General features: G+C 31.8%; 1 protein-coding gene across 1 annotated transcript; it reads left to right on the forward strand.

Moving 5' to 3' along the window:
- Positions 1–4,150: 4,150 nt before the first annotated feature.
- Positions 4,151–7,316, forward strand: LOC129880300 (protein NRT1/ PTR FAMILY 1.2-like). The gene is made up of 4 exons (XM_055954274.1): positions 4,151–4,348; positions 4,419–4,636; positions 5,027–5,577; positions 6,291–7,316. The coding sequence occupies exons 1-4, from the start codon at positions 4,258–4,260 to the stop codon at positions 7,183–7,185; spliced, it is 1,755 nt and encodes a 584-aa protein (XP_055810249.1). The 5' UTR covers positions 4,151–4,257; the 3' UTR covers positions 7,186–7,316.
- The last annotated feature ends 7,125 nt before the right edge of the window (positions 7,317–14,441 follow it).

Here is a 14,441-nt window from a genome sequence, read left to right on the forward strand (position 1 = left end):
TGATTTTTAGAATTTATATTGTTATATCTTGACTCATGTGTATGATTCCAGCCATCCTAGTTGGTATAACTCATGTTGTGGTATAATTCATATTTTAGTATAATCCATAATTGGTGTGATTCATAATGACTATTGTCTTGGTTTTCAAATGATGGACTGTTTCGCTTATTCCATTAAGTCTCCGATAATGATCAAATTACACAAGGTTGCTAATGATATCCTATTCGTGCATATTGTTATGATATTATTCACCGAGTCCTACAATAGGCCGGGTATGTTATCATGTATGGATTCCACTACATTATTCACCGAGTTCCTTACTAGAGGGCCGGGTATGTGATATGATAATATGATGTTATGATGATATGACGATATGATTATGACACCGAGTCCCATAATGGGTCGGGTACGGTATCAGTGTACACTATTCTATTCATCGAGCCCCTTGCTAAAGGGTCGGGTATGGTATATATATACATATGATGATATATTGATATAATTATGACACCGAGTCCCATAACGGGCCGGGTACGATATATGATGATGATATGCATATCTTCATTTCATAAGACACAGGTACAGTGATTTATTGATTATGATACTTGGCTCCTGAATCTTTATTGCAGATGTGATCTCCTTTATGGTATTTTATGCTTTATATACTCGGTACATATTTTGTATTGACCCCCTTTCTTCGGGGGGCTGCGTTTCATGCCCGCAGGTACAGATACTCATTTTGGAGAGCCGCCAGCTTAGGATTCTACTCAACGGGTTTGAAGTGCTCCATTGTCTCGGAGCCTGAACTTTTGGTACTAATCCTTATAATGTATATATTTGTGTATTTAGGGGTACGACGGGGCCCTGTCCCGTCATATGCTATTGTTAATCCTTTTAGAGGTCTGTAGACACATGAGTGGGTTGTATATAGATGTTGTCCGGTGTACTAGTATGACTTATGTTTTTGGACGTTTACATTCGGAGTGGAAGCCTTGTCGGCTTACATATTATGTTATCTTATTTTTGACAATTAAGACTCCCCAAGAAATAGGTGATTTTGGTATATATATATAAGTGACAGTTTGAGACGACGTGCTACCCATATAAATCCTATATCATGTTTAATTGTCGACTGACTATAGATAATAGGTGTGTATACGAGTGTCCAATTCGGACACTAGTCACGGGGCTAGGTCGTGACATAATCATTATGATTATCTGAAAGAAAAATATCAAGCTTGTTTACCAATAACTAAAAAGACTGACAATATATATGATCTAGCAATTAATACTATTTCGATGTATAATAGTGAGTAAGATAGTACATAACTGTTAGTATTATTTAATAAATTTTTTCTTTATTTTACTGTAAAAAAGTGTTTAATTTCATATGCACATTCAAATAGTGAAAACAAACAGTCTTAATCATTCAGTATTCAGATCTAGAAACCACATCTTAATATTCAAATGTGTATTCAAATCTAGACATTTAGATCAGATGCTTATTCAGATTAGAAATTTGAATCTTTATGAAAACATATAAGGCCAAAATACTTTAATATATCCTAATATGTGTACACAATTTTAGAGCACATTTTATTTAATTTCACAAAAATATTAAAATAATAGTCTACACGACTTCACCCGACCGTCGAATCTTTGTCACTTATATTATATTCATATATTTTTTTTAATCTTACAAACACTGATAGTAATTGCTCAAAAAAAGAATTTCTGATTTTTTTTAACCATTCTTCATAAGTTATCATTTTTTATATATTAATATGATTAAAAAATACAGTAAAAAAATAATTAATTCCCTTGAAATATACTAAAAAATAGTAATAGAAAAAACATAACTTTTTTTTTCTTGGCCGTGTGCTGACAACTGACTAGTTACTTGCATAGCAAAAAAAAAAAGAGGTGCTAAATGGGGACCACAAATATGGAAAAATATATATCATAATATCCTTATTTTAAATAAGAAAAAGTTAAAAGGGCTTGATATCAGGGCATTTTCTCTCATAGCCCTTTTTTCGGCCTATTCTAATTTCAATTCAATTAGTAAAAGTTAAAGGTCGTAGAAAGAAAGTCTATTGGACATGAGAAAAAAATGACTCCTCTAGGAATGGAGGTAGGCCGAGCCGCATATCGATCGGTTTGATTCGATTTTAAAGTTTATTGATTTAATTTATTGGCTATTTGTTTATAGACATATCAATTTTTTATAGAATCATTAAGAAATTGGCTTATCGGTTTATCAGTTTAGTGGCTATTGATCATTATCGGTTCGATTATCGATTTAACTGTTAAGATTTGATATCAAAAAATCATTGAAAATCACTTAGAAACAAGGTGACAAACCAAATGAACCGTGTACATGAGTTGATAAATTGAGTCTTGCTCAGAAGCAAATGTAAAACATTGTATAATAACCAAGAGTTTGAGACAACGAAAAATAAAAGTATGAAAACTAAACCATAAGTGAAGGACTTTATGTACCGAATGGTAATAGATATAAATTATTAAGTTATTATCGATTCTCGTTTAACTCGTTAAGAAAAACTTTAAGTTGTTAAGAACTGATAACCCTATAATAAAAAAAATTAAAATCATTATCGAAACCACTAAACCAATAACCCATTATCGATAAACCAATAACTTTTTTTGATTCGATTTATCAATTTCGGTTCAATATTGAACAACTCTATGGTATAACTCTTAAGTTTGTCATTTAGAGCTGATATACCCCTCATTGTGAAAGTGACTCATATATCACTCTACTGTTACACAAATTGACTCACATATAAAAAAAATTATACGTGGGCCAATTTGTAATAATAAGGATATATGTGAGCCATTTTTGTAACGAGAGATATATCAACTCTAAATGACAAAGAGGAGGATATATCATGCCCTTTTCCATTTTTAAATTTACATTTGTTTTCCTAACATTTTTCCTTCAAAATAACATTAACCTTTTTCTATTCCCCAATTTTTTTAAATTACTAGAAGTCTAGGACACAAACTCTTTGGCAGCTAAGAAAGATGAAAAGTCTCCTAATTATATGATGTAGTTTAAAAAATAAATAATATTCAGTCAATTTTGAAAAAAAGTTGTATGCTTTAATTAAAACAAGTTTTCGTAATATTTTCTTTTTTTACATATTTGTATTTTATAAATTTTGAATTTGAATTGAGTGTAAGTCATATTTATTTTGAATTTAATGTTGTTAGTGTATTTATCTTTCAATTCAACCTTTAAACTTCATCTTCTAATTATCAATTTAAATGGTATATTCTTTATAGAAATTTTTTATATATAAAAAGGTAAAAAAGTACTCCCTTCGTCCCATATTAGATGAACACTTTTTGTTTTACATGATAATTAAGAAAATCATTAATAGGTTGATTAACTTTATTATTTTGTCCTTTGTTCATATTAATTAACCTCTTGAAAAAAGAAATTTATCAAAAATTATTTAAACTTCCGAAAGTCTTATTAATTATAAGGTAAAATTAAAAAAAATTAATTAATTTTATTTTAATTTAATAAATAATTAAATAATATAAAACAAATATTTATAATAATAAGATATCCATCTAATATGGCTTATGCAGCAATTTTAAAGGAAATTGGAATAAGCATGCATTTATGAAATCATGGAAATCTGGAGAATTAGTTTATTCCTCGTCTATTGGGAAAATTCCTGATATATTGGACAATACTTAATAAATAAATTGACAAAGAAAAAAAATCAAATTTGGAAGTGAAGGATAAAAATGTCAAAAAGAAAATCAGTTTATAGCGTGGTGAGGAACTTTCCTGATCATATACTGCCACTTTTTCATATTATATGAGTTTTTAAAATGCATAAGAAAAATATTTAAGAATAATATTTTTTTTTTTTTGTTTAATTAGCCTTATAAAAATAATTAAATATAAAATTATAAATATAAATAAAATATAATTTTATAAGTAGTATAGTTTAACTCCTAGAAAATTATAAAATTTTATTAATATAAAGAATAAATATAAAAAAAATTCAAACATAAATTTAAAATAATTTAATTATTTTAAAGAATGAAAAAAAATCTAAAAATAGAGGGGAGTAGTGCACTTTTTTGTCAGTCATTTATTGTCTCTGGGCTCATATTTTAACTATACATCTTTTCTCTTGGGAGATTTCACACTCAAAATTCCTCTCTTTGTATCATTCTGCTTGGAGTAAGCAGAAATTTGAACAGGGAAGAAAGAAAATGGAAAACAACCCAGAACAAGAAGAGTGTTTACTGAATCACTCACAAAATACAAGAAAGGGTGGTCTAAAAACCATTCCTTTTATCATAGGTATGTGTGTGTATCTCTCTTTATTTCTTGTTAGTACTTATTTTAATTGATTCCTTGTGTTCTTTTGTAGTGAATGAAGCATGTGAGAGATTGGCAAGCTATGGTTTGCTACCAAATTTGATAATATACATAACAACATTTTATCACATGGAAGCTGCTCGTGCTTCAATCTTGATTACTTTATGGTCAGCACTTTCAAATGGTTTGGCTATTTTGGGGGCTTTTATTTCTGATTCTTACTTGGGAAGGTATAGGGCTGTGGCTATTGGAACCATCTCCAGTCTAATTGTAAGTTCACTTAATTAGCCCTCTTCTTGTTTTCAATTTGTCCTGTTGCAGTGTGTTTTGAGATATTGCTTTTCTGCCTTTTAAGAGCCAGTTTAAGGGTTAGCCTATAGATGAAGGATTCCTCTACTGTCTGAATTAAAGATCTGGTGGTGGTATATTACCCATTAGGAAACAAAAACTGATATTAGCACTACTGTCACTTTTATCCCAACTTCTTATCCTTGCTCCATCCATTCGATTGCAAACTTTAGCATTGTACTAGGCAGGACTTCTTAAGAAAGTTATGGTGCTTAATCACTCATAAGTGCTATGTTCTTGCAGAATTCAACATTATACTACTCATCTTTTGACCTTGTTTAATTGTAGAGGCTTATTCCTTTCTCTCAACAGGGAATGTCAGTTATGTGGCTCACTACAATATTTCCACAACTCAGGCCGTTACCCTGTGGTCAGTATCAACATGATTGTAATGGAACAACAGCAGTCGAACTTGGTGTAATTTTGTGTGCTTTGGGGCTTATTTCCATTGGTGCTGGTTTTGTTAGACCTTGCTCCATAGCATTTGGTGCCGACCAATTGGAGAAAAAAGAAAATCCAGATAACGAGAGGGTTTTGGATAGCTATTTCAATTGGTTCTATGCCAGTGTAGGAGTTTCAATTGTTCTTGCAATTACTGTAATTGTTTATATCCAAGACCATTTTGGTTGGCAAGTTGGGTTTGGTGTCCCTGCTGTGCTCATGGTTTTATCTGTTTCCATTTTCTTGTTTGGATCTCCTCTTTATATCAAAGCAAAACCTAAAGGGAGTTTGTTCACTGGATTGTTTCAAGTAGCAGTGGCAGCCTTCAGAAAAAGACATATCAATGTTCAGTTGAATTATAATGACGACTGCTACTATAGAGCACCTGAATCAAAGCTCCTGGAACCATCCACCAACTTCAGGTATAGGCGCCTCCATCTTTTCCTCAATGGTATACACATCTTCAATGTCATTCATGCGCTTACTATCATACAATGTTTTACCGACTGGTTATGTTACATGAAATTGTGCAATGTATTTAATTAAGTAAATTATTAGTGTGTTGAAGGGTCTTCGTTTACCCATCTCATACTCATTATCGTGTGACGTGTATTAAAGGAAATGAAGAGTTCATAAAAATAGATACTTGAAGGGTGTATTTGGTTGGTCAAAATTTCCAAAAAAAAACATTTTTTTCAAGGAAAACAAGTACCTTAAAAATAAGGAAAAGGACTTTCCTAGTGGAAGTAGGGAAAAAAAGTTTCATAGTGGCATTGCACTTTGATCGTCTCCTCCCCACCCTCTCACACCCTTGCTCTCACCCTCATCCCTCGTAGTGTTTGCCTAAGATTATATACAATTTTTTTGGGATATCCACATTCAAATTAGCATTATTATAATTTATCGATAAAATTCATATATGTAAAATAAATATTTTTTGCTTGCTTACCAAAACACCAGAAAATAAGTAAGAACCACTTATTTTCCAGGAAAACGTTTTCCTTCACACCTAACATACCCGAATTGTTAGTTATCAATTACTGTAGCAATACATAATCTAACCTGCCTTTAGCTGGAAATGTGTTTTCAGTTTCATAATGCTACTAATGGTCCCTCCATTCATTGTATGTTATAGGTGTTTGAATAGAGCTTGCATAATTCAAGATCCTCACATGGAGTTGAAACCTGATGGAAAAGCTTCAGATCCATGGAGTCTATGCTCTGTGGGACAAGTCGAATCAATGAAGTGTTTTCTTAGAGTTCTTCCCATGTGGTCTACCTGTATTATGCTTCTTGTGTCGTTCAATCAGCCACTTTCGATATATCAACTACTGACCTTGGATAGACACATTTCCCCTCAGTTTGAAATCCCAGCAGGATCATTCGGCATGATTACCCTTGTTGCTTTGGCAATCTGGATTGCTTTTTACGATCGTGCTTTGGTGCCTTTACTGTCAAGGTTTACTGGACAGCCGACAGGGCTAAGTACAGTGTCCAGAATGGGGATTGGCTTATTTCTTGGCATTGTGGCTGCGGCACTTTCAGCGATAACAGAAACCATACGACGCAATAAGGCAATCAATGCAGGGTTCGAGGATGACCCAAACGCTGTGTTGAACATGTCCTGTATGTGGTTCGCACCACAGTTGGCACTATACGGGGTTGCTGAGGCTTTGAATGTGGTTGGACAGATTGAGTTCATATACAGTCTATTTCCGAAAACCATGTCCAGCTTTGCAGCAGCTCTTTACACGTTTGGCCTTGCTGTTGCCGCCTTAATTAGCAGTCTCTTGGTGAGCGTGGTGGATAATGTTACCTCAGCTGGAAGCAACACAAGCTGGCTCGCGACCAACATAAATAGAGGTCATCTAGATTACTTCTGCTGGCTAATGACTTTCTTAAGTGTGCTTAACTTCCTCTATTTTCTGGTCGTTTGTCGGTTTAATGAGCATTATCATGATGGTAGAAGTAGCTTATTTCCTGAGGCAGAAGAGGAACACTCCGAGAGTAGGCGTTTCCATGGTGCTTAATTGTAATTATGGTACAATCAAGTGTGTACGCTATGTTTATGTTTGAATCTATGTGTATGTCTTGTGACTTTCCTTAAATAATGTTCGTTGATAAAGGGTTGAATCTCACCGGATCCTAATAGTTAGACCGATTTGCCTGTGTTTTTTTTTACTTTGCCAAGATATCACACTTGAAGACCATATGACCGGTTGTGGGATAATTTCAAGGAAACTTCACTCATTTTTAAATTTTTAAAATAATTTGTATCAAAAATATATCATAACAATTAAAATGAGTAAGAATGTGTCCTTCAATTGCTCAGGTTATTAATAATCTATAATGGGAAAAGGCTCAAATATGCCATCAAACTTTGAGAAAATGCTCATTTGTGTCATCCGTTAAAAGTTTGGCTCATTTATGCCATTTTCGTCTGAGAAAACTCATTCATGTCATTATTTGTAAGGATTTTAAAATTAAATAAAATTGTATTGTCCATTTTAATTTTTAGTTTAATATTCAAAAGTCTTCTTTATCTTTTTATTGAATTTTAAACTTCATGTAAAGTTAAAATCAGATAAACAAATTAAAACGAGAAATGCTATTTATTAAAAAAGTAAAATTTTCATATAAAAAGAAAGAAACAATTTTGCATCTCAAAATAGTTTTTATGAAATATATTAATAAATTTACATCTTAAAAAAATCTCAAAAGAATAGACTTTCAATAAATAAATAAAAAGTATGAAGTATTATTCAAAAGCTTAAGGCCTCCAATTCATTTTTGGCTTTAGGCCATCGAAGTGCTTGAGCCGTCTCTGAATATAAAGTCCATACATTGAGTAGAAAATTTTGGTTAATAATTTAGATGGGACCCTGAGAACGCAGGTCCCCGCCCATTGATACCACTTGAATGAATATGTTACTTCTTGATGTGATCTTATAGCCATGCAACTCTCTGTTACCATTTGTATAAGTCGATGTGGGGTGTCTTAAATATTTAAGAAAATTAAATAACTAACATAAGTTCCAACTAACATCTTAATTTTGCACAAACAATTATCTAGCGTAAATTAGATGAAGTTTAGGAGAGAAAGAAAAAATTACACATTTTTTTCATGATAAAATAAATTATCTGTTCCATCTTTTGAACAATATAATATTGATGTACCGTGGATTTACGGTACTTTCAATGCTTTCAACTTAAGAATATGCATGCCTTTTAAGCATTTGTTAGCATATTTGATGTTGGTTGTGCTTATTTTGCAGGAAACTAAGTCAGATATTTGGTTGAGGAATCACAACACTGAAGGAAGGTATTTTTGGGGGTTTACGGGCTCATCCTACGACTCGTCCTTACTTATATAGGTCGTAGGTGTCAATCGTCAAAAGACAGGAGAAAAATAAAAGTCGAACTTAAGACCAAGAGTGAAGTAAACGACTCGTTCTCATATTTACGGGTCATCCAAAGAAGTCTCCAAAGCAGCAGTAAATGAATGAGGGCAAAGTGAAGAAGACGAGTAAGTTCTACTTCTTGTATAAATTCCTACGAGTCGTAGAACCCACTCGTAACTTGAAGTTACTGGTGATGAAGAAAGGACAGTGTCTACGACCTGATTTGACGAGTCGTTCTCAGATTTACGAGCCGTAGAGAGTGGTCGTGAAGAAGAAGAATTCCTCAGTGCAACGTGAAGGATTATGAGTGGGTTCTACGATTCATCTACGATGTTACGACCCGTAGAAATGAGTCGTAGACCCAAACCGACTTTAGGTTTCCTATGTTTTTCAAATTCATATTTATTTAAGATTGTTTGTCTATAAATACACTTCTTAGGTTTAGATTACTTTAGGCACGTTTTTGGGTTTGAGGATATAGCTTAAACTACTTTTGAGCTTTTATTCTTGAATTCGGGATTTTTTTGTTATCAATTACCTTTGAATTTTATTGAAGATCTTTTGGGTTCGCATAATTCTCATTGTAAGTTTATGATTTTTTTTAACCTGAATATTATTGATTGTGAACACATAATGATGAGTAGATAATTTCACAACTAGGGTTGTGGGAACCATGAAGAATTAACGACGTAGAACTTAATAAAAAGTAATTCTTGAATAATGTGCATGCATGTATTATTTTTCCTTCGTTTTGATTTCTTTTTAATGGTGGCCAATAATGTTAGAACTCGCCTTATCCTTACTTGCTAGGTAAGGATGGAAAAAGGGATTAAACAACGAGATTTGGGGCTTATCATCCTCATTAATTAGTTTGAACAAATCAAGGGATAGCTAAATTTGGGATTTTTGGTAAGGGTTAGTAAAGCATACACTCGTAGAGAGATCAAGTTGCATAGTGAAATTTACTTATTTTCCGGATCAAGGACTTACGTGAAATTAACTTATCGATTCTACAGGTAACACACTAGGAAAGAATTACTAATAAAAAAGTCTCTTAGTTAAGAATTCGTGGGGAACACATAAAAACCTAGTTTCACTTCTCATTGATTTAGAGCCCGTTTGGATGAGCTTAAAAAAAGTAACGTTTATGTATGAAGTGCTTTTAGAACTTTAAAGTGCTGAAAGTTATTTTTATAAATAAGCAGTTGAGTGTTTGGATAAAAGTGCTTAAATGAGGAAAATTATGTAAATTTTAGGGTTAAAGGAATAAAAAGGGTAGTTTGGGAATTTAGTTAAAATATAAGGGATATAAAAGTAATTTTCATGGTCAAAGAAAATGACTTTAAGCACTTAGAAAAAAAAAAGTTAGGAATCCTAACTTTTCATTTTTGACTGACTTTAAAAACTTTTTGGCTTAAAGTTAGCATTAGGCAAACACGTCTAAAAGCTGAAAAGGGGCTTTAAGTTGGTTTTGACCAACTTAAAGCCAATCCAAACGGGCTCTTAAACCACATTAAATTGTACTTTCATTCGTTGATGTTTGTTATTTGATTTATTGACTAGTTTTATAAAAAAATCCCCCCTTTTGTTCTCTCTCTTGACGGGAGTAACTTGATTACTAAACCAAATAATAAACGATTGATCTAAAGTCTAAACTATATTCCTCGTGAGATCGACCGTAACCTTCGTTAGGTTCTATATTTGATAAACGATCGCTTTATACTTCTTTAAAGAGGTGTAATTTGAGCGTATCAAATATCGAAAGTGAATCAACTTTGTTTCCTATTCCTTGTGGGAAAAAATCCTAAGACGAGACGTACATGCCATGGACCTAACCAAAACTCTATTAAAAGAACAATTTTAATTAAATAAACAAAAAATAGAAATAAATTAAATCACAATTAGAGCAAAAATTTCAAAAATCTGAATGGAAGATCATGAAAAGAAATTCACAATAATTGACATATAAAAAAAAATATATATAACTATATAAATTACCTGCTCCTTTTTTTTTGAACAATATAATATCGAAAACAAATCAACTTTATTTTCTTCCTTGTGAAAATAAGATCTTAAGACTACGAGTGCACACCATAGACCTAACCAAAATTCTATTGAAAAACAATTTCAATTAAATAAACAAGAAATAAAAATAGATTAAATCAATTAGAACAAAATTTTCAAAAACATGAATTGAAGTATATGAAAAGAAATTCACAACAATGGACATATAAAAATAAACTCTTTAGTTTTAATATTAAATTATAAATTGGAGTCCAAAATTTTTGCTCTAAATAAAACTCATACTAATCTAACTAATCTATAAACATTATAGGCTACAAATATTGAGTATGAAGAACATAAAGGGCGCCATAGCTTTTGGACGTGTGCATGCTGAAAGTCTGCGCATGCAATAGGTTAATATGATTTAGTGGTTGTTTGACTTTAACTTATTTTAAACAACTTATTTAGATAAGCTAAATTAAACAGATTCAAAATAATTTTTTTGGACTTATTTTAAGCACAAAATGACTTTAAGTTGACCAGTCAAACACTCAAAAAAGGCTAAAAACAACTTATAAGTCAATCCAATCGGACCCTTAATCATGACGGCAACACAGGGATGAGGGTTTAATTAACAGGGTTATGTTTTGACACGAAATCTCATATAGGTGTTTGGATACAACTTTAATTGTGGTAATTATTATGCTGACAAATAAAAAATTAGTCAAATAATTAAATGATAATTATTTTTAAAAATAATAAATAACAGTTTTGTCGGTAGACATTTTTAATGAGACTGCATTTCAGATGCTAATATGTTGTTGGAGGAAAAAAGAATTTTCAACTTATAGAAGTCTAAAATCTTTTCCTCTAATAAAGGGGTTAATTTTCTTACCAAGTCACGTAAGGCATGGAAAATTTACCCAAATAACAATTATGATTGATTTTCATATTCAAAATTTTATCATAAACATGGTACACTTACAATTTGGTTTGTTAGAGTTTGAGTGGGAAAATTCTTTTGGACCACAACTATAATTAGAGTTCTAAAATAACTTGTTCTTCTTTTTTCTTTTTTTGTCGAATCAAATTTATCGTTACTAAAAATATATAATTTAGTTATTCTAATTATTTTAGGATTCCATTTTTGAATTTATTTTGGCTATATTTTTTTGATCTTCTTGGCGTATTTTGGACGTTTTTTGACTATACTTTTGAACATCTTTTAATTTTTTTGCTTATTATTTTGTAAGTTTCTGATTATTTTATTTATTATAGATTTATAGTTAATATTTAATATTATTAAAATAAATTAAAAAATAGTGAAAAAATAATTTTGTCTAAAGCGAAGTCTTTTTAATGAAGGGCAAAAGTTCAAACAACATTATTAAGGACTTTCATGTTTTTAACATAGTATAGATATAATAATTCGCGAAATGTGTAACACACAACTCACACATTCTATTTCTCCAACCAACAAATTAAAATAAAATAATAACTTAGTCGAATTATCGTTCACCACATGGATAAAATGATTTTGCAAAATCAAATGTAGTTTTTAATTAATCCATAAAGGCATCGATGAATCTTTTCTCAAACGAAAAATGACTTATATAAGCTAAATTGTTAACAAGTAACATAGATGAATTTTTTTCTCAAAATTTGATGATATATTGAATTTCTTCCTCCATTACCACCACTTTCTCCTCTTTTTCCTCCTCCACCACCATCACCACTTTCTCCTCCACCACAACCACCAATTCTTCCTCTATCACCACCATTTTCTTCTCCTCCATCACCACCACTTCCTCCTCCATCACCACCATTGCCACCTCCTTCTCCTTCACCATTGACTCCACAACTCCACCTTTGTTGTTACCACCAACACCAACACCTTCTTTGCCGCCATGATATTTTCTATTATATTTTCTTTAAATTGTTTGAATGCATTACTAAATATTTTAATTTGCATTTTTGTTTGTTTCAGTGAATGAATCATTTGAGAAGGTGGCAAGTTATGGTTTACAAATTACAACCAAACGGGATAATCTATTTGAGGACATTATATCACAGGAATGCTGCCACAGGAACAAGCATTTTTGGAATATGGAATGCAATTTCAAATGGGTTGGCCATTGTTGTGGCATTTCTTGCTGATTGTTATTGGGTTGTGTTCAAGATTTAATATGCAGAGAATTTTCTTCAATTTTTCTAGTTTGTTCTTGGTTTGAGTTTCACATAGCAATGGTACGAAGCTAGCGATCTCGTTCTAAGATTTAATATATGTATAAAAAATAATATTTGACCTACATATAATGTATAATTTTTATTGTAAGGATGTTGAACTGAGCACCCTTAGCTAAAGGTACCTCAACATATGTGTAAGGGCAAATAACAAGCACCTTCTAGGTGAAAGAGATGGATTCATGTCTTGGAGATAACTCTGCAGAGTGTGTCCTTTCCCTAATATTCAACCTCTTTATGTTTTCCTTTGAAGTTCTTATGAATGTTGCTTTCTAAGTAATGTCACTTTGATTAACTGTTACATGAACACAGGCCCTTTCGATTTCAATAGTTGCTACTAGTGGTGGCAAATGGACGGGTTGAATCAAATTTGGACGGGTTGAAAACGGGTCAACATAAAATGGATAATATTCAATCTGCCCATATTTTATATGAATAAAAATGGATTGGGTAACAAATGAGTTGGGTAAAATATTAGTTTACCCATATTTACCAATATTTTAATGAGTAAATAGTACTCTACTTTATAATTCAATATGGAGAAAATATTAAAAAATATTGAAAATATTTTATTTAATTTTATTGTAGCCTAAAATTAAATCTGACACCCGATATTGGACCCCACTTCTAAATCGAGACACGACTCAGAACCAGATTCAGGACCTGACTTTCAAATCGGGATCCGACCCCGACTTTCGACCTAAGACTGACCCCGATCCTCGACATTCGAATCGGGATTTGATCCCGACATCTAAATAGGGATCCAACCCCAAATCTCGACTCTCAATCGAGACCCAACTTTTGAATTCGAACCTGATCCCGACATCCGATCCTAGATCCGACTTTCAAATTGAAATTTGACCCCGACACCCGACCTCGCTGATGGATTCAAAATCCGATCTCGATATTTGATTTGGGACTCAATCTCGACTCCCAATTCAGTCGAACCGAGACCCATTCCGAAGGCTAAAGACTTTACCTTTTTAATTTTTTTATTTATATTTTTTAGTTTTAAAATTCTTTAATTTTTTTTAAATTATAAATAAGAATAATTAGTATTAATAAAAAATATAAAAAGGAAGAGAAATTACAAAAAATTTAGTGATATCATAAATTTTGAGTGAATAAAAATTGGAAACATAACTCATTTGCCTAGTCCATAATTTACCCATATTTTACCCATGAATACCCATATTTCTATGGGTTAAATATGAATTTAAATCCATATTTTACTCATCTAAAATATCACTCACCTAACCAATTAAAATATGAACGAACGGGTTACCAAAATATGGGCCGACTTTGCCATCACTAGTTGCTACTGCAAGAGAAAGAAAGTCAACAAAAGTATAAAGCAAAAGGAAAAGTCAAAAAACAGCTGTCTTTGTCTTTTTTTTAAAAGTCAAAAAAAGGGGCACAGCTGTGTTTGTTTGAAAAACAGCAAAAACGTGTAAGAAAAATGTTGACAAAAATAACGCGCAAAAATTTTACGCGTTTTCTTCTTCTATAAATAGAGTAAGAATACAAATAAAGAGTTATACACCAAGATAAAATATTGTAGTCTTGAGTGTCCTCTTTAGTAGTTGTTCCTTTTACAAGAGATAAGTGTTAATTGTTGTTTTCTCCTTGTATTTGAG

Source organism: Solanum dulcamara, chromosome 2 (assembly GCF_947179165.1).
Source record: "Solanum dulcamara chromosome 2, daSolDulc1.2, whole genome shotgun sequence".
Classification (NCBI taxonomy): Eukaryota; Viridiplantae; Streptophyta; class Magnoliopsida; order Solanales; family Solanaceae; genus Solanum; species Solanum dulcamara.

What these genes read in the sequence shown, in the direction of transcription:
- LOC129880300 (XM_055954274.1), top strand. Translation starts at nt 4,258, where the DNA reads ATGGAAAACAACCCAGAACAAGAAGAGTGTTTACTGAATCACTCACAA. An exon ending in AACCATTCCTTTTATCATAG is followed by an intron (nt 4,349 to 4,418) that starts GTATGTGTGTGT and finishes GTTCTTTTGTAG; the next exon opens with TGAATGAAGCATGTGAGAGA. An exon ending in GAACCATCTCCAGTCTAATT is followed by an intron (nt 4,637 to 5,026) that starts GTAAGTTCACTT and finishes TTCTCTCAACAG; the next exon opens with GGAATGTCAGTTATGTGGCT.